This window comes from Delphinus delphis, chromosome 7, assembly GCF_949987515.2.
Source record: "Delphinus delphis chromosome 7, mDelDel1.2, whole genome shotgun sequence".
NCBI lineage: Eukaryota > Metazoa > Chordata > Mammalia > Artiodactyla > Delphinidae > Delphinus > Delphinus delphis.
In genome coordinates, this window is record NC_082689.1 from 29,912,859 (window position 1) to 29,937,462 (window position 24,604).

The 24,604-nt window shown below is 42.3% G+C and overlaps 2 protein-coding genes across 6 annotated transcripts in view; one reads left to right on the plus strand and one right to left on the minus strand.

The window, feature by feature from the left end:
* Positions 1-16,725: 16,725 nt before the first annotated feature.
* LOC138414124 (basic salivary proline-rich protein 4-like) lies at positions 16,726-20,787 on the minus strand. Its single transcript, XM_069540812.1, has 3 exons — positions 20,783-20,787; positions 17,036-17,583; positions 16,726-16,880 (listed from the first exon to the last, which is right to left on the minus strand). Exons 1-3 carry the CDS (start codon positions 20,785-20,787, stop codon positions 16,726-16,728), a joined length of 708 nt encoding a protein of 235 aa, XP_069396913.1.
* Positions 16,835-24,604, plus strand: part of INO80D (INO80 complex subunit D) — a 61,122-nt gene continuing 53,352 nt past the window's right edge. The window contains exon 1 of one of the 5 annotated variants that reach the window (XM_060016235.1): positions 16,835-16,938. The gene's annotated coding sequence lies outside the window, so the exon portion shown is untranslated. Of the gene's footprint in view, positions 17,089-17,645; positions 18,133-24,604 lie in introns of those variants that run through there. The other 4 variants (XM_060016236.1, XM_060016238.1, XM_060016237.1 and 1 more) reach the window with 4 other exon arrangements.

Below are 24,604 nucleotides of genomic sequence, written 5' to 3' on the forward strand. Positions count from 1 at the left end.
GGCAACACTATGTGATACTGTACACACCGATCTGTGTGTTAGAGGAGAAAGCTCTGGAATTGGTTCCCTAGATTTAAGTCCTGGTTCTACTGCTTAGCAGCCATGTCATCTCTATTACTGTTACCTATTGATATGGGGGTGATGATGATAGTAACACCTGCCTCATAGAGTTGACCAAATAACATATTATGTGTAAAGCACTGGGCAGGAATAAGTGTTTAATAAGTTGTTGATATTTCATCCTTTAAAAAGAAAGAATGAAAAAGTATACTTAGAAGCCTGTGATTTAGTATGCAACCAATCTATAATTTAGTACTAGAATAGAAAGCATTAAATGGCTTTCCTTTTATTTGTTGTTTTTTTAAAAATTAATTAATTAATTAGTTTTTATTTTTGGCTGCGTTGGGTCTTTGTTGCTGCGCGGGCTTTCTCTAGTTGCGGCGAGCGGGGACTACTCTTTGTTGCGGTGCGCGGGCTTCTCACTGCGGTGGCTTCTCTTGTTGCGGAGCACGGGCTCTAGGCGCGTGGGCTTCAGTAGTTATGGCGCATGGGCTCAGCAGTTGTGGTGCATGGGTTTAGTTGCTCGCGGCATGTGGGATCTTCCCGGGTCAGGGCTCGAACTCGTGTCCCTTGCGTTGGCAGGCAGATTCTTAACCACTGTGCCACCAGGGAAGCCCCTAAATGGCTTTTCACACATAATACTTGACATCAAAATTGTATTTCTAGTTTGTTGAAAGTAGTAAGAATGGGAAAACCTTGGTTTTAGAAACGAACTCCCAGACAGAAAATAAGTATATAAGAATTAGATATTTGAATTATTCCCTGAGATTAAGCTTCTAAAAGCAATATCCCCATATTTTGAACCATGATTTATTACATCTTACTGGTCATCACTAATATCTATCTAGTGTCTTGCACAGTCAGAAATGAATAAAAAGTAAATGCACAGTTATAGGCAGGAGTATGAAGAGAACATTTTTTGTTTGTTTGTTTGCGGTACGCGGGCCTCTCACTGCTGTGGCCTCTCCCGTTGCGGAGCACAGGCTCCGGACGCTCAGGGTCAGTGGCCACGGCTCACGGGCCCAGCCGCTCCGCGGCATGTGGGATCTTCCCGGGCTGGGGCACGAAGCCGTGTCCCCTGCATTGGCAGACGGTCTCTCAACCACTGCGCCACCAGGGAAGCCCAGAACATTTAATTTTTTTCATTTATCTCTGGCAATGTAATTTCCAACCAATAATGTACACACAGATTATAGAAACCGAGCTCTTTGGACAGCAGAGTAATGCATCATGGTAAACTATAATAATTGCTTTTACAACTGGGTGTGGTCCTGTAAAATCTGTGCTGTTGGTGACAGTGAAGGAGGAGGAGAGGCAGATGAACAGGAGTTCTTCACTGCTTCTGGAGGACAAATCAAAACCAATGTCCTGGGCTTCCCTGGTGGCCCAGTGGTTGAAAGTCTGCCTGCCGATGCAGGGGACGCGGGTTCGTGCCCCAGTCCGGGAAGATCCCACATGCCGCGGAGCGGCTGGGCCCGTGAGCCATGGCCGATGAGCCTGTGCGTCCGGAGCCTGTGCTCCGCAACGGGAGAGGCCACAACAGTGAGAGGCCCGCGTACAGCAAAAAAAAAAAAAAAAAAAAAAAATCCAATGTCCTACCAATGGAGGATTAATGACATTACTTTTACAAAGGATTTAGACAAATGTGCAAATATATTGCAATTTTTAAAAAAGGGACCTACTGGGCTAAGAAGTAAAAAGGGACCTGTTATTAAAGGGATATTTTCCTTTTGCCTGATTTATGTGGACTGATAGTCCCATTAGTCCAAATATATTTATGTGGTTGGCAGAATAATGGCCCCCAAATATGTCCATGTTCTAATCCCCTAAACTGTGAATGTTACCTTACATGCAGAAGGGATTTTGTAGATGTGACTGAATTAAGGGTCTTGAGATAGGGAGATTATTCTGGATTGTCTGGGTGGGCACAATGTAAGCAGAAAGATCCTAATAAGAGCAAGGCAGGACAAGAGTCAGAGGAGGTTGAAAGACACTATGTTGCTGGCTTTAAAGACATAGGAAGGGGAATTCCCTGGCGGTCCAGTGGTTAGGGCTCCACACTCTTGCTGCCTAGGGCCTGGGTTCAGTCCCTGATAGGGGAGCTAAGATCCCAGAAGCCATGAGGTGCAGCCAAAAAATAAATAAATAAAGACGTAAGAAGGAAGCAGGAGTCAACGAAAGCAGGTAGAAGCTTCTAGAAGCTGGAAAAGGCAAGGAAACAGATTCTCCCCTAGAGCCTCCAGAAGGAACGTAGCCCTGCTGACACCTTGATATTAGCCCAGTAAAACCATTTCGGATTTCTGACCTGCGGGACTGTAAGATAATAAACCTATGTTGTTTTAAGCCACTAAATTTGTGGTACTTTGTTAGGACAGCGAATCGAAACGAATACATTCATTAATCTGCACCTAACCTGTGGAGACACCAATTTGTAGCCAGTACAAACTGAAACGTACTTCTAGTTCTCTTGGATTAAAACTGGAGTTATCCGTGGAAAAGTGATTTATTCTGGGCTGGAGCAGGAAGAAATACAAGGTGAATCTAGAGTGTCTCATGGTGTTAGAAAGTAAAGAAGTGCTGAAAAAGGATGAGAGCACGTGGAAAGGGCACAGGAGCTAACCTGAAAGAGCTCCCAATGGCCAAAGCTGGAACAATTAGAACAACAAAATAATGATAGTGTTGGATTCTAATTCCCCAAATAAAATATATATCCACGCATCCACAATGAAATAAATAAATAAATAAATGGAGGAGAATGGACAGTTCCACTGATGAATGTTAAAATTAGTGTAGGAAGGTTTGAGGAGAAATAAAATATTCACATAGTTCAAAGTATCTCCCCCAAGGTATCTTTTAATTACAAATGGCAAAATAGTAACGTTACAACGGAGAAACCAGAAGACACCAGCCAAACCAAGTAATTGGGCTAATAGCACTAGTGTGGTAGGCATAATTCTAAGATGTCCACTCCCTCCCCTTCCTCCCCACCTTCGACATGCCTTTCATAACCATCCAGGCTGTGAATACGATGGATTTTAATCCGTGACTAGGTTATGTGACACAGTTGACTTTAAAAAAGGGACTATGGGTTTGGGCCTGACCTAATCATATGAGCCTTTTAAATCCGGGTCTAGAAGTCAGAGATTCAAAGCGTGAGAGGGACTGTAGGGGAGGGAAATTCTCCTGCTGCCCTTGTAAATGGAGAAGCCACCAGTGAGAATTTGAGAACGGCTTCTAGGAACTGAGAGTGATTCCTGCTGCCAACCCGCAAGAAAACAGTCCATCCTGAATTCTGCCAACAACATGAATGAGCTGGAGGACCACAAGCTCCAGCTGAGGACACAGCCCAGCTGACACCTCGATGTTGGCCTTGGGAGACCCTGAGCGGGGAGCTCGGCCACACTCAGCTTGGCCCTCTAAGCTGCAGAAACTGTGAGATAAGAAGCTGGGTGTCGGGCTTCCCTGGTGGCGCAGTGGTTGAGAGTCCACCTGCCGATGCAGGGGACGCGGGTTCGTGCCCCGGTCTGGGAAGATCCCACATGCCGCGGAGCGGCTGGGCCCGTGAGCCATGGCCGCTGAGCCTGCGCGTCTGGAGCCTGTGCTCCGCAATGGGAGAGGCCACAACAGTGAGAGGCCCGCGTACCACATACACACAAAAAAAGCTGGGTGTTGTTCTACGGTGCCAGGTCTGCGGGGACGTGTCACAGCAGCAGCACAAAACCATACAACCAGTCGTAACACAGGTCAACATCATGTGCTCCCTGATAGGATGCTCTGAAAAGGACATATGATGTCTGAGATTTTCTTGCCAAAAATACATTCCCTCATCTAATCATGAGGAAATATCAGAGAAACCCAGACTGAGAGACATTCTACAAAATAACTGACTGCCACACCATTGGAAAGCAGTTATACTCTAATAAAGATGTTTTAAAAAAAATAATAACTGACTGGTACTGTTCAAAAGGGTGGAGGTCATGAAAGACAAGAACGGACTGAGCACCTGAAGCAGAAAAAGGACATTAGTGGTAGACCTGCAAAATCAGAATAAAGTCTGTAATTTAGTTAACAACAACAAAAATTACAACAGAACATACCCAAAGTTATTCCTCTAAAGAATCAGGCGACTCTATGTAATCTTAAGCAATTCACTTCTAGAATGTTTTTCCAGTTATTAGGTAACACGAAAAGCATTTGTAGTGTGCTTTAGGATTCTTAGCTGAAATAGTAACTGTTGTGTTGCTTACTGTTTGTCTTTGCTATTTTCCTTTAAGATGGCTACATGTTGGAAGAGTTACTGTGTTTTGGAAGACTCAGTATGCTTCAACATTGTAATGGCTTTGGTGCAACAGTACAGATCAATGAAAACAAATACTATTAATGGATGCAATCCAAAAATGAAAAATTAGACAACTTAGTATATTGTGGAGGCTTCTGTGGTTGTTGCTTTGATGTTTGCTTTTTACTATTATTTCAAATTAAGGAGTTGGCATGTAGAACTATAAATACACAAAATCCTTTCAACAGCTTAAAAAAATCAACATTTCAGAAGTTGCCTGAATTCAAGTCAAGACAGAGGGAGGGAAGCAAAAAACACTGTTTGAACAGTTTGATTCAGACAAGATAGAAATGCCCTTCCAGTAGAGAAAAAAAAGGGCAAATGATCTGCATGGAGTATTTACATCAGTTTTCTAAGAATGGTATCATGTGTCTCCTTTCCCTATAATCTTTTTCTTAGCTTCATTTCAGAGAACTGGACACATCCTGTAGAGACTGAGTGATAATTTATCACTGCATCAGTGATTATTGCATGAAGTACTCTGACTTTGCTGCTCATACATTTTAGGTAACGTAATTCTTCCCTCCTTCCTCCATAGAGAGAAACATAGTGCCTAACATCTAGCTCAAGGCTGGCTTAACGGCCTCCTCTGAGGTTAATGTTAACATCATTCTGGACGGAGCAACAGGAAGCATCTGTGTATCTTACCACAAACCGAGATGATCCACTCTTTCCCCATTTGAAGTATAAATTTTGTTGGTATTAAATTACTTAACCGCTCTTGCTGTGCACACCTAAAACATTTAGATATATAAAACATCATGGTAATAAGCTCTGAGAAAACTGAAATGATTTATGACTATGTAAATATTTATTTAATTCTTCCCAGTTGGTCAATATTGATTTTTTTTTTCTCGTCTATAATTTAAAGGAAACTTGTAGTATGAAAGCTATTCTGACAAATCTTTGGTTCTTATGTTCTGGAACCATCTATGGTGACAGCAAAACTCAGGGAACAATGTTAGTTAATTAACAGCTGCCAAGTTACCTGGAGGAGCAGATGGTATAGTTGATTACGTCCTACAAAATGGGGGAAGGGAACACTCCAAGATATTTGCTCAAATATGCTTGAGCGTTTCCACACAAAAGGCTTTAATTGAAAGCCATACTTTTTCCCTCTTGTATGTTTGCCTTTTACTTCGGGTGATTCTCTTATATTGTATTTATTAGCCTGTCAAGTGTTCAATATTAAGTGACATTAGTCATTTAAAAGTAGAGTATACAGAAAATAAATACATAAACAAAAATAGAGCATACATTTTAAGTGTTTTTACCAATGAAGAATGTACAACAATTGGGGAATTCCCTGGCAGTCCAGTGGTTAGGACTCTGAGCTTTCACTGCCAAGGGCGTGGGTTCGATCCCTGGTCAGGGAACTAAGATCCCACAAGCTGCACAGTGTGGTCAAAAAAAAAAAAGAATGTACAACGGAAATACGCCAAGAATACTTAACACCAATCCCGGATATTTTTAACTGGACTATAACATGGTCAAATGGAATATAATGCTCAAAGGTTATTGACATAATTAAAATTGTACAGATATTTTACTAATCGTCTTGGACCTGTATTGAGATTGACAACAGAAAGTCCATACTTGCTTCCTTAGAACCTTTCTCATTTAACCTATCCAGAAGCCATATCTTGATTATCTAACAATCTCAAAGAGATTGTACTGCTTAAAAATTCAAAATCTCAAATATTCATTAATTCAAATATTTATGGTGCATAGTTTGTGCTTGGCACTCTTCTAGATGCTAAGTCAACAAAATAGCTCAAGAGGAAAAAAAAAAAAAGGACAAAACCCCTAGCCTTGGGACTTCTCTGGCTGTCCAGTGGTTAAGACTCCACACTCCCAACAAAGGGGGCCTGGGTTCGATCCCTGGTCAAGGAACTAGATACTGCATGCTGCAACTAAGACCCACACAGCCAAATAAATAAATAAAAACAAAACAAAAACCCCCTAGCCTTCACAGTTTATATATATATATATATATATATATATATTTTTTTTTTTTTTTTTTTTTTTTTTGCGGTACACGGGCCTCTCACTGTTGTGGCCTCTCCCTTTGCGGAGCACAGGCTCTGGATGCACAGGTTCGGCGGCCATGGTTCATGGGCCTAGCCTTTCCGCGGCATGTGGGATCCTCCCAGACCAGGGCACGAACCCGTGTCCCCTGCATCAGCAGGCGGACTCTCAACCACTGCGCCACCAGGGAAGCCCCACAGTTTATATTTTGAAAAGTAGGATCTGTATAAAAATAAAACATCCCCCAAACAATAATTCTTTCCTTTCTTGCCAGACGTAAGACACTTGAGGGCAGGGACTGCTGTTTCCCTAATATCCTAACCACTGTGCCTAGCACAGTATAAATGATTCACAGGTACTCCTTGAATAATTAAATAGCAGATCTTTTTTTAAAAAACTTTTATTTATTTATTTGTTTGGCTGTGCTGGGTCTTAGTTGCGGCATGCGCGATCTTTTTCAGTTGCAGCATGCGGGATCTTTAGTTGTGGCACTCAGGAAATTAGTTGCAGCATGTGGGATCTAGTTCCCTGACCAGGGATCAAACCCAGGCCCCCTGCATTGGGAGCATGGAGTCTTAACTATTGGACCACCAGGGAAGTCCAGAAGATCTTGCCTGTTACATCTGTTTGAACTTTTCAGTTTGGCTCTCAAAGTCCTCTTAACTGGGCCCTACCCTACTGCTGTCTTTTCCTCCATTTTTCCACACACACCTTCTGTTGAGACATGCTCACTCCTGCTTTACCAAATGCCTTTTTCTCTGTTCAGGTAAATAAAAATTCTCTCCATTTAAATTCAACAAACACTGATCTAGTATCTCCTATGTGCCAGGACTGTGCTAGAGACGTCCACAGATCTTCTTGAATCTATACACGTACTCTCATTGGTTTTAAGAGTGGGAGAGGCTCACAGTTCTGAGAGCAGCCAGGGGTCCCTCGGCTACTGAGTCAGGGCCGGATCTCCCACAATAACCCAAGGCAGGCTTCTCTTACTCTGCCCCTTTTCTTCCCTACTGAGCCCTTGATTGTTCTCCAAGGGCTTCCCAGATGTCATTTACCTTGCAAGTAGATCATAAACTCCCTGTGCACAACTGTGCACATATGTGCAACTGTGCACATATTTTCTTTTACTTCCCTGCAGAGCCTAACCAAGTACCATGCCCATTGAGCACTCAATAAATACCCTGCTAACTGAGAAGGTTAACCAACTCGGGAGTTAACCTTTGCAACAAATTCTTTTCTTTTCTTTTTTTTTTTTTTTGCGGTATGTGGGCCTCTCACTGTTGTGGCCTCTCCCGTTGCGGAGCACAGGCTCCGGATGCTCAGGCTCAGCGGCCATGGCTCACGGGCCCAGCTGCTCCGCGGCACGTGGGATCTTCCCAGACCGGGGCACGAATCCGTGTCCCCTGCATCGGCAGGCAGACTCTCAACCACTGCTCTCAACCACTGGAGATGCAAGTTATCTTTGACTTGTAGGTAAACAATTTAATGTTCAGCTGATCTACTTCCTTCATTGACTTGAATTACAAGCCTGTTCAGTTTATTTTTACCAGCAACGAAGACCTAGTGTTTCCAGGTTCTCTCTGACCATACAACCACTCCTTCGTGTCTTTGAGGTACAGCCAGCTAAACTGCATGGACAAGCTGTATTTTGATGAGATAACCTATCCAGGCTCAAAGGTTCTCATCAGCCAGCACATTTACCACAGATGCGTCCAGCTTGGCCGGGAGTCGGAAAAAAAAAAAAAACTTAAAATATTTTTAAGCGCAGTGGTCTCCAAGTTCCTCTCAGGCCTCACCTTCCTTATAGTGTTCAACCAGGGCCATTCAGACCCTTATCCTGTACCTAGACTGTAAAGCCAATGAGGACAGGGACCGCCTGTCTTGCTCACTACTTCACCACTGCAGGATGCTACGAACGTCAGCCTCATAAGATATAGCAGTATCTCTTCAACTTTTTGTCCTTAACCCACCATAAAAATATACATATATGTATCTATAGCTGAAATTTTTTGTGAAATAATACTTCGACTGCAATGACTTTGGGTATTTTCTATTCTATATCACTCTACTCTTTTTAGTAGGTCATAAGCTGCGAAACTGATTTAAGTTCCCTCTTGTAAAGACTCTGTGCCAGAGCTGAGATGAGGTCTCTCACCACTGTATCACCCAGGACCCTGAATAAGACCCCACAATCATTTTCTGTTAGAGCCAAGTGCCAGGGAACTGCATAGCTGTCTGGCACAAGGCTGAGTGAATAAATGCTTGTGGCTTTGTGTTGGCTGAGCCTGTTCTTACTGTGAAAATATACAGTTTGATCATATGTTTTAAAAATAATTAATCATTTTCTCAAGAGCACTAGTAACTAACCAAACAGAGAAATCTCACACAAATCATGCAAAAAAGTAGTAAATATGTAAATAGGGTTCTAATTAATTTGATATTTGTTCTTCAGTACTTGAGAAATTGCTTCTAGAGCATGACCCCTTTTTATAGTTTTCTAATTAAAGTCCTGCCTTAATTCTAGGCACTTTCTATGAATTCAGCAACAAAAAATGGAAATGGACAGTTGTGGAGTGGCTGTTATATGTCATATAGTATACTACATATGGTTCTATAAATCATCTTATTCAAGCAATTGTGTTGAGAATGAGGGCACTGAGGTTTGAGGGTCTAGGGAAACTGCCTTAGTTTGTACAGTTAGTAAATAAATATTAGCTCCGGAATTCACACATGGTTTTCTGATCTAAACCCCACACTTTGTCTACTACTTAACACTGCATTTTAAAACAATAAACTCTTACCTGCCCTATCAAACAGTTCATTGGAAACACTAAATGTGTCAAACACCTACTATTCCCTTTGTGGGATGACTCTTTAAAAATTTTTATTTATTTATTTATTTATGGCTGCATTGGGTCTTGATGCACATGGGCTTTCTCTAGTTGTGGTGAGCAGGGGCTACTCTTTGTTGCGGTGTGGGCTTCTCCTTGCGGTGGCTTTTCTTTGTTGCGGCGCACAGCTCTAGACGTGTGGGCTTCAGTAGTTGTGGCACATGGGCTCAGCAGTTGTGGCTCACGGGCTCTAGAGTGCAGGCTCAGGAGTTGTGGTGCACAGGCTTAGTTGATCTGTGGCATGTGGGATCTTCCCGGACCAGGGCTCGAACTCGTGTCCCCTGCATTGGCAGGCGGATTCTTAACCACTGCACCACCAGGGAAGTCCCAGGATGACTTGCTTTGAAGATATTTTGTAAACCTTTTTATGCCTTATTGTCAGAAAAGTCTTCTCCAATATCTCATATTGAAATTTAAATGCATCTCTCTCTTTAGAACGGCTAATGAAAAGGCATTAACTGGTAACAATATTTCTCTTGCTATATGTTCTATATGTACTCTTCCTGTATCTCATTATATATATATATAATTTATTTATTTATTTACATTTTATTTTTGGCTGCGTTGGGTCTTCGTTGTTGCACACACGCTTTTCTCTAGTTGCTCTGAGCAGGGGCTACTCTTCCTTGCAGTGCGCAGGCTTCTCATTGCAGTGGCTTCTCGTTGTGGAACACTGGCTCTAGGCTTGTGGGCTTCTGTAGTTGTGGCACACAGTTCAGTAGTTGTGCGTTGCAGGCTCTAGAGCACAAGCTCAGTAGCTGTGGCGCACGGGCTTAGCTGCTCCTTGGCATGTGGTATCTTCCTGGACCAGGGCTCAAACCCGTGTCCCCTGCATTGGCAGGCAGATTCTTAACCACTGCGCCACTAGGGAAGTCCTCATTTTATATTCTTTAAGACCTTGATTGAGTCTGAAGGACACCCAAATCTCAGCTAAACTTAAAAATCTTTGCTACTGACTGTCAACTATTTGGGTGTTCAAAAATATCTGGGGGAAAAAATGGATTGTTTTTGTAGGTATTTGGTATGTCATAATCACAGTCTTCTATCTTTTTCTGTATTGAATTAATTCAACTTGTGACTAGTGCTGCTAAGTCCACTGTCTTGGTGGTGTTTAAAAACAAAACACAACACAAACAAAGCAGTACTCCCTGACCCTGGGATGTGCTGCCTGTAAGGTGTTTACTGGCAAGCAACCAGAGAGAGCAGCTGAGCTTTACACGGCACTAAGACCCGCCTTGTGCCTTACATGCACTATGACCTGTAATCCTCAAACAATGCAATGAGGTAGGTACTGTTCTTATTCCTTAGAGGTTAAGTAGCTTGCCCAGGGTCACACTACCAAGGAAAATGGTAGAGCCAAGTTTCTAAACCAGATGGCCTGGACTGGAGATTAAACTCTTAAACCATTACAGCTCCTCCTGCACAAAAGGAACGCATGTGGGGAAAAAAAAAATCCTAGAAAACAACTCAAGGCATTAAAGTAAGAATAAGGTCACTGTACACTCAGGTTGGCACCAGAAGCCTTCAGGAACAAGATTTTGAAGAAGTCCTCAGAGCAGAGCAGGATTGACCTGGCAGAGCTGAGAAGAAAAGAGGCATCACAAGAATGGCTGTGGCTTGCTCTGTGGGGCAAAAACAGCCTTGGCCTAATAGGAGGAGGCTCGGTTGGGTAATTTTTAGCAGAATCTTATCTACTTCTGTGTCCTCATTTCTTTCTCCTGGTTTTCCTTAAGAATAAAACAGAATGCAAATACCTACTGTAAGACCATACAGCACCCAGGTATGTATAAAACAGAAACACCAGTGTATACGGTTAAGGTAAACAGTACAATTTTTATTTTTGACTGAGGTCTTTTCCTCTTCCTGGTGTACTACAACTGGCCTCACCATATTGTATCTTTGATAATCTTCCTTACATGAATTTAAATCAAGCTGTTTAAATTGTGTTAAATAGTTATTCCTTACCTTAACTGAATGAGAGGATTTCCCCCTTTTCCCTTACGATTGAATTCTGGCAGCCTGTAACAAATATATGGCAAAGTTATTATACAACAGGAAGTCCAAACTTATTCAAGGGCTGTGTTCCAGAATATCGCTGTGAACTAGTTATTTGGAAACTGGGGTTTATTTTCCCATGGAAATAGTGGTTAAGTTCCCAGCGGGTCTACAAAGCTTGCTTAACCAGGAACGTAGCAGAAATGAACAGTCACCTTTGTGTTGATCTCTGCCTATCATTCCGAGGACTCTATGGATTTCTCTTCTTACTACAATGTTTTAGCTAACCACCACCTCTGGGACACAGTTTTCTTATTATGAATTATAGAAAAAGTTGGCTAACACTTATAATTCAGCCCAAATCCAATCTTTAATACTGCTTTGGGGTGTTTTTACTAACCATTACTTTAAAAACGACTTCAGTTGGAGAGGTGTTTTCCCCAGTGTAAGGTAAGGAGTCAATACAACGGCCCAAGAATGCTATGGCCAAGGCGATGGCGCATCCTCTGCCTGCAGCGTGACGAGAAGGCAGGGAAATGGCACCAGGGATGTGTCTTGCACCTGCTGCTGCCAGTGACCATCTGGTTTTTGGAGGGTATCTTTTGCCCCTTATGGGGATTTAAAAAAAAAATAAAAAGACTTCCTTGGTTTCTGGCTTGGCATTAGGTAGTAGTCCCCAGGTCTCAGTGCCCCTGGGTAGGTGTCAGAACTTGGAGATTACCTGACCATGTGTGTTTTGACTATAGTTGCATCTATATTATAGAAATTTCATATTCGAATAACCTAAAGCTATGATGTGGATGTCTCCCAAATACAATGCTTGTCTCAGAAACATTTTCTTCCGGGCACAGTAACCACAATAAAACTAAAATCTTTGTTTTAGATAGAAACATTACCAACAAATGTTTCCAAAACAGAAATGCTTGAACTGAAAAAAAATTACATTTATGGCCATCATAATAGTATGATTTTTGAAAACTTTTAGGCTCTGTACACACACTTCCTTGGAAGTTTTCAAACTACTAGGGACCTCCTGGTATCACTTCAGAGTTTGCCTTTAGAAATGTTAGAAAAAAACATTTCTGTGATTAGGGAAGGTTTATAACCACACCCCTACTCTCCCAAACCCCCCCCACTAAATTTGTATAATCATGTCTGCTGTCAGTGTCTTTTTAAACACTTGGTGATTCTGTCAGCAAAACATTCGCCAATAAAGGCATGGCTTTATTGCTTAAAAACATCTAATATATTAAACAGGCATAAATCTTTCACTTTAAATCCACACAATCTGTGAATGAGCTCTTTTAAGAATATAGGTTGTATTTTCTTTTCTTTTCTTTTGGCCACACCCTGTGGCTTGTGGGATCTTAGTTCCCGGAGCAGGGAATGAACCTGGGCCCTTGCCAGTGAGAGTGTGGAGTCCTAACCATTGGACCACCGGGGAATTCCCTAGGTGGTATTTTCTTCACCATAGTGTTCACAATAAGGTGGTCAATTTTTACAAAATTAAAATCATTAATACCAAAAGGCAGATCAATTAAAGTTTATAATAGTAAAAATATTAAGGCAAGTGTCTCCTATTTCAACTAAAGGCCAAAACAAGCTACTGGTGAAATTAAGGCATAATAACAGAATAAATAAAAGACACTACTGCTCTAAGTATCACATAGGTAAAACTTTGGCATTCATGGCTCCAGGTCACTTCATCCACTGACTAGATCTTTTAGAAAATACCATAACTTTACAACATAGGTAACATTTCTAATTATGCTAGTGCATTACATGTACTGTTCCCTTTCAGGATCAGGAAGGAAATCTCTCTTAAACACAGTGCATTTCAACTGACAAATATATATTTGTCTGAAAACAATGGATAGACTTAGGTACTAGACTTCATGAAGGTGAAATAAGCCGCTGGTTGCCACTAGTGAATGAAGGGGCTCCAGCTGCCGGCTACTCAGTTTGTTTTTGGCAAAGAGTAAATGGCAGAAACTTAGCATTTCCAGATATAGCATACAGAGTTGTGGAAGGCACCTCAGAAACTATAGAGCTAAAGGATTTGGAATCTTATTGAAAGCCTTAGGGCCCAGAACGTCTACATTCCTCGAAATTGAAGACGATTATCCCAACTGTATTTAAAAGAAGAAAGAAGTGGAAAGGAGGAGAAGGAGGGGAGAAGGGAAAGTAAAATAATGCTTTTTGGAGCCCTTGGGGGAATTAAACCAGAGCACATACATAAAAGTGTCCAGCAAGGTTACCAAGATGTATTAGGGGCTCAATGTTAGCCAAATTTGAGTACAGTATTGGGAATTTTATTGGGCAAAATACGTTTATTTTAGGTTAATTATGTCAGTACTTTTGTCAGCACCTGTAGTTTCTAGGAATTAGAGATAACACCGGGGGCTTCCCTGGTGGCGCAGTGGTTGAGAGTCCTCCTGCCGATGCAGGGGACACCGGTTCGTGCCGCGGTCCGGGAAGATCCCACATGCCGCGGAGCGGCTGGGCCCGTGAGCCATGGCCGCTGGGCCTGCGCGTCCGGAGCCTGTGCTCTGCAGCGGGAGAGGCCACAACAGTGAGAGGCCCTCGTACAGCAAAAAAAAAAAAAAAAAAAAAGAGATAACACCGGAAATGAGTTCAATTATCAAGTGAAATAAACACTGACCAATCAAATTCACCAATGTTACAAACCTAGCAGGATTTCTTCTTGTTGGGGCTGTAATTCCCCAAGTCTGGGCTATTTAGCTCAGCTGGTGGATAAACATCATGGATCACAGCCCTGTACAAGTCAAGCTTTATAAAGAGAAAGACATTGAAATGCTAAGATTATGCACCATATCCCTATCCCCTGATGGACATCACACAAACAAGCTTGTTGGTCACAAGAGGGATTGCATAAGAGGGTACAGTCAGCTTAAGGCAAACACATCTTAGTTTCTTGAAAAATTCAAAGCATATCTACAAAGTCATGTCATGTCACATATAAGAAACAAGTTGCTCAAAAACACGTTTTTCAAGTCTAGATTTCTTCATTAAGGGAACGGATTTCCTTGTTGTGACGGAAGTGTTTGATTTCCAAACGTTAAAAAAATAACTAAATAGAACACAACTTCATAACTGAGGTTTCTGAGACAATAAGAATCAGTTAATTTTACTTTAATTACTTTAGATTTTTCTAGCAAAGAGTAAGGGAAAAAAACTGCAAAAGAAAACCAAGACTATTCAGGTACTGTATTCAAATATAGATGATAAAGATGGGGGTCAGCATGAAAATAATAAATATCTGTTACATGCATTATCTGAACTCATTTTAACATTATGGGAATTTCTAAATTTGGAAGCTCAAAAAACATTTTAAACTGAGTCATCAGTTATTTCTAAATGCTTTGTAATAAATTTTAAATGAAAGAAATTAAATATTCTACTGAGTCCATCGACAGATGAATGGATAAAGAAGATGTGGTACATACATACAATGGAATATTACTCAGCCATAAAAGGGAACTAAATTGGGTCATTTGTAGAGTCCTGGATGGACCTAGAGACTGTCACACAGAGTGAAGTAAGTCGAAAGAGGAAAACAAATATCGTATATTAACGCATACATGTGGAATCTACAAAAATGGTACAGACGAACCTGTTTGCAAGGCAGAAATAGACACAGACATAGAGAACAAACGTATGGACACCAAAGGGGTAAGGGGGGTGGGGTGGGATGAACTGGGAGACTGGGATTGACATTTATACACTAATATGTATAAAACAGATAACTAATGAGAACTCTACACAGGGAACTCTACTCAATGCTCTGTGGTGACCTAAATGGGAAGGAAAGCCAAAAAAGAGGGGATATAGGTATACACATAGCTGATTCACTTCACTGTACAGCAGAAACACAACATTGTAAAGTAACTATACCCCAATTAAAAATAAATATTCTACTGATGCAACGCACTACTATCACAAATTCATTCCCACTATGTCAGCCAACCTGCGTCAGAAAAATAACTCTTTGTACAAGATTCATCATTCCCTGCAGAACATACAAAAAGACTTTTTGTTCATTTTCTAGTATTCTTCTCTTTCTTCATAAAAACAGCAAAATCTCTCTGCAATTTGTTCTTCTCCAGTAAGAGTTCTATGGCAATTGTTGCAAGTGGGCAGCACCCTTCTCTCCCTCACCTGTGTTAGCTCTGCACTGTGTGACTTTGTTCCCATCTATCTACTAAGCTTTGCTTATTGGAAAAAAGTAGATTCGTGACATCCATTGCAATATATTAAAAGCACTTCACACAGTTTGGCAGCACATTAGAAATTCTGAGCATTTCAACTCTAACAAGAATAGACACATTTCTCAATTCTGTGACACAGAAAGTGGACAGCAACATGTGTAATGCACCAAAGATCTAAACCTTAAAGGATCTAAATTAAAATAAAAATTAAATGCCTGTACATAATTCTAAATAAGCAATTGTACTTAGAGAAAATCTAAAGCTGTCTTTAAAATCTGTTTTCAGTTTTACAGTAGTATTTCTTCATGGGCAGATCATAACAGCATTAGGATTATTTCTATAAAGGTGGTCAGTTATACTTAAGTTGTATTTATGCCCCCAGTGATCTCTGCCTTAATTTGCACTGTGAAAAATAAACAGCTGTATCTTGCCCTTCTGGACAATCAATAGGTTTTATTTACATTGCTTTGAGAAAAGGAGACAAAAGACATCCCTTTACAACTGTCTTCCAACAATCTCAGTTTGGAGGGGAATATATAACACAAATTTTTATACATGAGGAAACATAAATCTCTCTGTATATCAATACAAAAACGTATAAATAAGTAGACAAATAAAGTGGCTAGGAAGTCTCTTGAAGTCCAAATTTATAAACTGACCACCAGACCCAGAACTTAGATCTGTAACGGAAAAAAAAAATCATTATTAGCCTGAAAAAAAATTCAAACACCACTCTCACGAACATGGAAAAAATTAAACAGAAAATAGAAAACAATAATCACCGGAAAACCTGTGTCTTGTAAAGATTTCTTGCCATCAGAAGATGCAGAAACATTTTTCCCCCTGGTGCAAATGCAAACGTTTCTCAAGCACCCCCAGTTTCTTCCCCGCTTTTTCCCCCAAGCGCCGGTGTAGACGGCCGGTGTGGACTTTTTTCCAGAGATGAGAATTCGAAATTTGTACTTTACCGGGAGCGGGTGCACTTTTCCCCCCGGCCCCCCTTTCCTCTGCCTCCAAGATGGTAGGAAAGTTGTCGTTTCGGAGGGCAGAGGAGCTGCTCTCTGGTGTTATGTCCTCGCAGTGCCTGTAGTGGTGCTGTAGGAGGCTGCTGCCTCTTCTTGTGCAGCTCCGGCAGCCCTGCCTTCTTGGCTGGAGAGTATATTCAGGGATTTCCCCTTAATAATCACCGACCCTGGGAGCACTTTTTAGTTTCCAAAATAAAAATATGATCCTCACCCCTCTTGCTTGACAGGGAAAGGCTCTTGCCGGAGCCCAGGGGGGAGCAGTAGCAGCGGCGGCCGAGCTTCCTAGTCCATTGCCAGCGCCTCTCACTCTGATCTGTCAGACCAGCCGAGGGAAAAGGGGGGAAGGAGAAAAAAAAAAAAGCAGCTGAAAGGTAAGCAGAGGCGGCCCCAGGCCCGGCCCACATCCCCGGGCTCCCGTAGGGCGGCGGGCTGGGCCGCGCAGGCAGGGCGGGCGGCGAGCGCGCTTACGTGAGGCCGGGGATTCGCCGGCCCGCGCCAGGCCCCGGGCAGAGAATGAAAGGGTGAGAGGGGCCGGCGCCGGGGTGGCGGGGGCTGGGGACTCGGGGGCCTGGGGGGCGCCCACGGTTGACGACGGCAGGCCGCCGGGCGGGGGTGCAGCCGGGGCCGGAGCGGGGCGAGCGGCGCGGCCTGCGCGGGCCAGGGTGGGGGTGGGGGCGCCGGTTAGGCCTCGGGCCGGCGGGCGCCGCAGCGGCCGCGCCCTGCCCCCGCACCCCGGGCCTCCCCGCGCCCCTTCGGGTCTCCCGGGGCCTCCGGGCGGGACGGCGGCGTTGCTGGGCCGAATCTTGCGCGGGGCCCCGGAAGGCTCCCCCGCGGGGCGGCCGGCCCGGGCGGCCGGGACCGGGGCGTCAGGGCCTAGGAGCGGGGAATGGGCGCCCAGCCGCCCCCCTCCCCCGCTCTCTCGCCGACGCCCCCCACCCCCGATTCCGGTAATAGTTGAATTTATTTCTCCCCCTCCTCTGCGCTCCGGGCGGTCAGGCCGGGGCGGGGCGGGCGGCCTGGCGGGCGTGGGGTGGGGTGAAGGGGTGGTGAAGAGTCAGGTGCAGCCGCGGCCCGGAAAGTTTCCTTTTAGGCCCGAATTGGGGGCTGGTCTGCTTTCGGGGAGCCCCGGTCCTAGCGCTCGCGACCCCCGAGGGCGTGGGGGAGAGCACTCGGCTATTTTGAAACTCTTTGCCAGTTCCTGTCCGTGGAAGGTACTCCGCCCCTGCACCCCTCGCCCGCTCCCCGGCGAGCCCTTCCAGGGCTGCAGACTCCAGCCCCTTCCCCGGGAGCCCCCCGGCTGGGGAGAGGGCCCGCTCGGCCCGTTTGCAAAAGTTTTCCAGGGATTTGTCTTAGCTTATTAGTTAGTGACTGGGCTTGTTGCAGTGGGAAGGGAGGAGGTAAATTCAGGTGGTATTTCTACGGGGCAGGCTTTCCTAATCGCTTTTTTAGCCCTCACCCCGGAAACCGGGGGTGTTATGTTCAGATTGAGCACCCACCCTCCTCCCATCCCTGTCTCCTTTGGGTCTCGAGCCCCCTTTTCTGGACAGCCTTGCTGAGGGAAAGAGGTAGGGAGCGGTGAGGAGCCTGTCAGTGAGAGGGGGCTGGATGTCTCGAGCAGCCCCCAGATCGAGGAGTTTCCTGTCCTATTTGGTCAATGTCCGGGAAAACAAGCGCGGGGACGGGACCCAAGAGGGAGACCCAGGTTCTCAGGACGGACCCTGCTGGGAAGCATTAAGAATGAGGAGGGAGTGGAGGTGGGCAGGGCAGCTCCTGAAACAAAGTCTGCAGTTTAAGGATCAGTCGTTTATTTATTCTGATAACAGCTATTTGGATTTCTGTGATACTCTTAGGTTCGACCCTAGAAATAGAAAAATGGGCATTTTAAGGAAACTTGTTATTGCCACAACTCAGAAGGGTCTGTGGAAGAGTCCTCGGGGGACAGAACATAGCTGACACGGTGTGGTTTGAGTATGGGTTTTTTTTTTTCTCTCTCTCTCTATGTTTAAACGGATCCAATTTTAGCTATATTTTGGTGCCGTGAGTTTTGAAAGTTAAAAAAAAAAAAAAGAAAAAGAAATCGAAAACTTAAATTTCCAAATCTAGATTTCCTGGTTTTCGGGGATGGGATGTTTCCTGTGGCTACACTTAACCTCCTGGTGTTCTTTAGTGTGGAAGTCGAAATGTTAATGTGCCCTGCCCCCCACTCCCAGCCCCCAGCGTGGGCATGTTTGGAGAGGTGATTTTTCCTCTTTCATTCGCCCTTTTCTTCCCAGCTTTTTTTTTAGCAGACCTAGGACAGGAGGTTGTGTGTAGGTATGTGTGTCCTGCCTGGTAGCAGGCTGGAGTTGGCTGGCAGAGGTGTTCCACATTCTGACTGCTCATCCCTCCTCCCCCACCCACCCAGAACACTGTTACCCAGGGACAAGGTGGTACTTGCAGAGGGCAAGGGGTAACCCAGGACTTGGTCAGTGCTGACTTCTGTTAGGCGTGGAAGTGAGATTCCTTCTGTGATTCTTAGTAAGTGTGGCTTCTTTTCCTTTTGTCTGCCTAAAATAAAACTCCTTCTGTTTCTCCACAATGACAGCCATCCAGCCATTTAGTATTTTACTTAAGAAAGGCTTGATATTTGAGATTGTATGGATTTCTTACAAAAATGCAAATTACATTTAATGGTTGTTTAACTTTATTGATTAATTGAAATTGCTTATTGATTTTGATGTTTTCATATACTGTGTACCCAAAATTATTACTTCTGTTATAGCTTGTCCTTATTTTTGGAGCATATTGGATGGAAGAAATCAGTCTATGAGCCTCTTAGGACATTTTAAGGTTTAAAAAAATCTCTTTGCCTCATAATTTGATATTTTTAAGGTATATTGTTGGCATCATATTCCCAGACTTTCAAAATCTGTATATGAATAAATCCCAAAAGTTTTGAACTCCCCGGCCTACACATCTTTTCTGATCTAATCACCCCATGGGCTACTTTATTTTTGAAGGAATGGTGGTTTTCAAATACATTGTATGTGAAACTAAGAAAAGACTTTCAAGGCAAAATTAAATGAATTTTAAGTTGCTAAGGTAATATACTTTCTCACTGTTAAATATTTAGTTTCAAAAACAGATGTTTAATTTTCATTTATAAGTCTGAAGTAATCGTTTTCTTTCCTCCAAAAGATTGTGTAAGGAAATTTGTATACCCTACCCCAACCATTTTTCTCAGTGAGTAATGTTAGTACTATTTTTAGAGAAATGAAATTATAGTTTAGATGGATTTAAAAATTTCCAAGTCAGAGCACCCAAAATTAAACATGTCATTTCAGAAAAAAATGCTGATCCATTCATTCTTACCTGAAATGTTTCCCCAGGGTTAGTAGCTCTCACTATCCAGCTTTGGAACAGTAGTTATTGATAATGAGAGGTATTTGTATGTGAATACAGTTAACAGCAATATTCCGAGACAGGTAGCACTCCGTGTCTCCCCACACACACCTGGTAACTTGTAAACAATGGATGAAATGGTGAGACTGGGGTGGAGGCAGCAAATTGTCCCCAGTGGAGCTACTCCACTGCCTATACAATGGTGTCCCATCCAAGTCCATTTAACTTATGCTAATGCGACTCTGTGCTTTGCAAAACAAACAGCAGCGGAGTCTCCTCCCCACTTCCTTTAGGTATGAGTTTATTCCAGAACCCTGACTGTAATGGCTGGTCCTGGCTTTTTGGGGGACACTTGCAGAGTTACTTTTGATCAGCTTAAAATGAAAACCTTAGGTCTCCCTTTTTTCCCCTCCTTGCACTTAAGATGCCAGGCTACTTGGTTCTGATTCTTTCCCAGAATGTGACTTGGTTTTAAGACAGCTTTTTGGTTGCATTTTATTTGTAGCATAGTATCCTGCCGTCAGCCGTATTTGGGCTGGGCCTTGGGTTCTGATCCCAGTTCTTCCACTGGGCAGGTTCTCAGCCTTTATCTATAGAACAGAAATAACTTCTTTTTGTTGTAAAGATTAGATGAGATAGCCCATGTGCTTGGCTCCTAATTCCCCTAACCCACTCTACTTTTCTATTAGCACCGTCTATACTATTTCTCATTTGTTTGCTTTTTTTCTGACTAAAGGTAATATTTGCTCATATTCATCCCATTCAGGAGATAACCATTGTTAACATTTTGTGTGTGTGTGTGTGTTTCCCTATTTTGTGATTGTATGTGCATACCGCATAATTTCAGGATCTTCCATTTAACAGTGTTGTATAGTTTTGTATTGCTTAAAAGCTTGGGCTGTGGAGACAAATTGGCTTTGAATTCTACCTATGTAACTTGGGTAAATTACTCTCATTAAGTCTCAGTTTATTCATCTGTGAAAGGGGGTGATAATAACACCTTTTCCATAGGGTTGCTGTGATGATTAAATGAGGAATTGCACATAAAGCCTTTAGAGTGGTGCCTGGCGTGTGACCTTTATATAATATTTTCCTTTAAAGATTTTTTAATATTCTCAATGTGAATTTTTCACTGTGAATGAGTGCTTGACTCAGCATATATTAATACTAATACGTATTTGAGTACAGATACAATATAATAATTACTTTCATGGGGCAAATAAATATTTTTGTGCCAGTAAAAATCAGCAGTATATTCATAGAAAGTTTCAGTAGCTTGATGTTAGCCTCATCTCTGTCGTTGAACTCTGAGTTGGTTAATGTAAAGGAGTGGTAAGTACACCAGTGGGCAGAGAAGGTGGGTTTACTTCTAGCTCCTTTTAAACTCTAGAAGTTATCTGCCTGCAGCTGTGTGTGTTGCATGCCTTTGAAGGGCTGAGTAGTCTGTGGCTTATGGTAGGCTCACCTTGGGGGGGTAGGATGTTTATCTGAGGTGAGGGGTAGGATTTGCTGAAGCCAGTGGTGTTTCATTCATTTAACAGATTAGCTTCTATAGTGGTAGCCCTGGGCCTTGTAATAAAAAGACACATTGTCTGCCCTTGAGGAGTTTTTAGTCTAGTGGAGAAGAAAAATAAAGCTGACATTTACATCTTTGAATGGTGAGGGATAGTTTAGCCTGGAGGAAGGAAACCTACTTATTCTGGCCTAGGGGCAAGCAGTTAGCATTTTCCAGGGGGGGATTTCTGCCCTGAGCAAATGGGAGGAGTTAGAAAGGCATTCCAGGAGGTGGGACCTGCAAGTACTAATAAATGCCTGAGGACAAAGGAGTATTCTGTATTGCAAATTGTAGGAATTGGGGGAGTAGGAATCTGTAATGGGAGAGGGAGTGGTCAGCCTGACCAGGTCCTAAGGAGTTTGTACTTAGGCCAAGGGATTTGGATTCATTTTACATTTATGTAGGCCTTTGGCCAAATAAATTATTTGCATTTTAGAAGATTTGAATTGTACAAAAAGTGGAACGAAGGAGGGCAAGTGAGACAGCTGCTGAGAAGAGATTGAAGGTTTGGACTAACGAGGTGGCAGTGGAGATGGAGAGAAGTCAGTGCAGAGGCTGTTACGGAGGTAAAAAGCAGTCTTCATAGGTTGACGGGATGTAGATTTGGGAACCATCCTCGTATAGGTAACAGCTGAAGTTGTAGAATTAGAAAAATTTGGTTTAGTCAGTGGTTCTTAGTCTTTTTTGGGAATCTGATGATCTTTCTGGCCCCTTCTCCAGTAAAATGCATTTATGCCTATTCACAGTTTTATACATTTGCTTGAAACTTGGAATAATCTAATCTTGGGGTAGATGTAGAGCAGACATTAAAATGAAAGCCTGTAAAAATGTTTTGTCTGACATTCACTCTTTGTGTGTGAGTTTATCATTGACACGTTATAGATGAGGAAACAGATTTGTAAAATAACTTGCTCAAGGTCACGCATCTTGTATTTCAACAGTTTAAATGAGCTGCTGACATGGAAAAGATTTTGTGGGAAAATTTGGATTTTTGTCTTTGAAAAATTGGAAGATCTGGAACCCTTGGGTCCAGGCGCGCCTGTGTGTTTTAATCGTGACAACTTGTTGGAACTGGTTTGAGTCTGCTGCCTTTAGATAAGCAAAGTTTGCCGAAGTCCGGCCATGGCCCACCCCTGTGGCCCATGTAGGCATTTCATCTTGGATCCCTATAAAACAAGATTAAGAGCATCTTGGGGAACATTGACATTTAAGCCTGGGGTCAAGAGAAGCCATGACTGAGCGGCCAGAAAGAGAGTTTTCGAGAAAGAGAAAGTGTCAGGTGCCGCAGAGAGGTCAAGTGAGATAAGGATGGAAAGGTGGACCTGGAATTTAGCAACAAAGAGGCCATTGGTTTCAGATTTCTTAGAACAAAAGAACTTTGAGGACTGTAACTACAACTTAATTTTTCTTTCTTCTTGTCCTGCAATATAGGGTTTCTGTAACAATTGAGAGTGACTGTGGCATGGATAGAAACTCAGAAAGCATTTGTTGTAAAGGATTGTTAACTGGAGCTAATAAATGCTGTAACCCAATCAAACACTGCTCATTCTGCTAGTATTGTCATCCTAAGAACACCAGAACACCAGGAATATAGATGTTCTGTAGAATATATTTTAATATTAGATTTTTAATATGGATTATAGAAAACAGGTCTCAGTGGATTCTGTTACCCTAGCCTCAAGAAGGTGGGAGGACCTGACTTAACCAAGAATTATGTTGTACCATTCAGAAAACCAGCAGCAGCTGGAGACTGCATTTCAGCCTTGCAGGTCTTTGATTAAAATAATACCAATAAACTACTACTTACTGCTTCTAATAGTACTTAACATTAAGTGATTAGTATGTGCTAGGTACCATGCACATGAAATACCTAATTTAATTCTCCTAAGTGACTCAATGAGGTACATACTATTGTAAATCCTTTCTTTACAACCGAGAAAACTGAAACCTAAATAACTTGCCCAAGGTCAGACACCCAGTAATTAGCAGAGCCAGATTGAAGCACCATCTCTGATGCCCACTAAAGCCAGTAAGTGCTCTCAACTGCTGCATGAGCTATCCTTACCTTTCTAGTAAATTAGGTAAAGAATTCGACTAGCATAAAGGCCATTTTAATTAAAATTCACAGTGCAAACTTATTTGTACAATGCTGTTTGAGCACAGTGTTTGGCACATAATAGACATTCAATAAGCAATTTATTTTTAAATATTCTAGTTTGAACTTCATGTTGAATATTGTTTATATTTTGGGGTGATAGGCAGTTTTTCTCACTGATCTTTCTCTTTGAATCACATCAGTTCATAGATTTTTATCATTTCTGTTTGAACTTCATGTTGAAGTTTGAACTTCATGTTGAATATTGTTTATATTTTGGGGTGATAGACAGTTTTTCTCACTGATCTTTCTCTTTGAATCACATCAGTTCATAGATTTTTATCATTTCTGAGTCTAATTTTACTACTTTTCACATTGATATGTGGGATATTGCTGGTTTTTTAAAAAATCAATAATAATAATAATCTGTTTAGTATCGCATTTTTATGCTCCATGAAGTTGAATTAAAATTCATTTCAAAAAAAGCTTAAAGTAGGGGGGACATGCTTTTTAAGACTTTATATGATCTGGAATAAGTAAAAATTCTTTTTGTTTGTATTAAATATATTAGAAAACTAACATTCTGAGAATTTAGGTTCATGTTGGATTAGAAAAAATTGTAAGGTATGTTGTAGGTCCAGGCTCTTAAAAGGGGGTAGAATATAAAATTACAGATGGCAATTAGGGGAAAATGCTGTGGCAGTGAAATGAACGTGCTTCTGAAACTTGAGACTCAAAAGAACAGTAATGACACGCAGAGATTCCACATGGAGGTGATACAGTGGCAGTCCCAAAGAGAATAATGTTCAAATTTTTGCAAATTGGTTTATGGTTGCTGTTGGAAGACCGAAAGGGCTGTAGGTTGCTTTTGTTAAAAGCTTATCTTTGGAGAAATGTCTATTTAGGTCTTCTGCCCATTTTTGGATTGGGTTGTTTGTTTTTTTGTTATTGAGCTGCATGAGCTGCTTGTAAATTTTGGAGATTAATCCTTTGTCAGTTGCTTCAT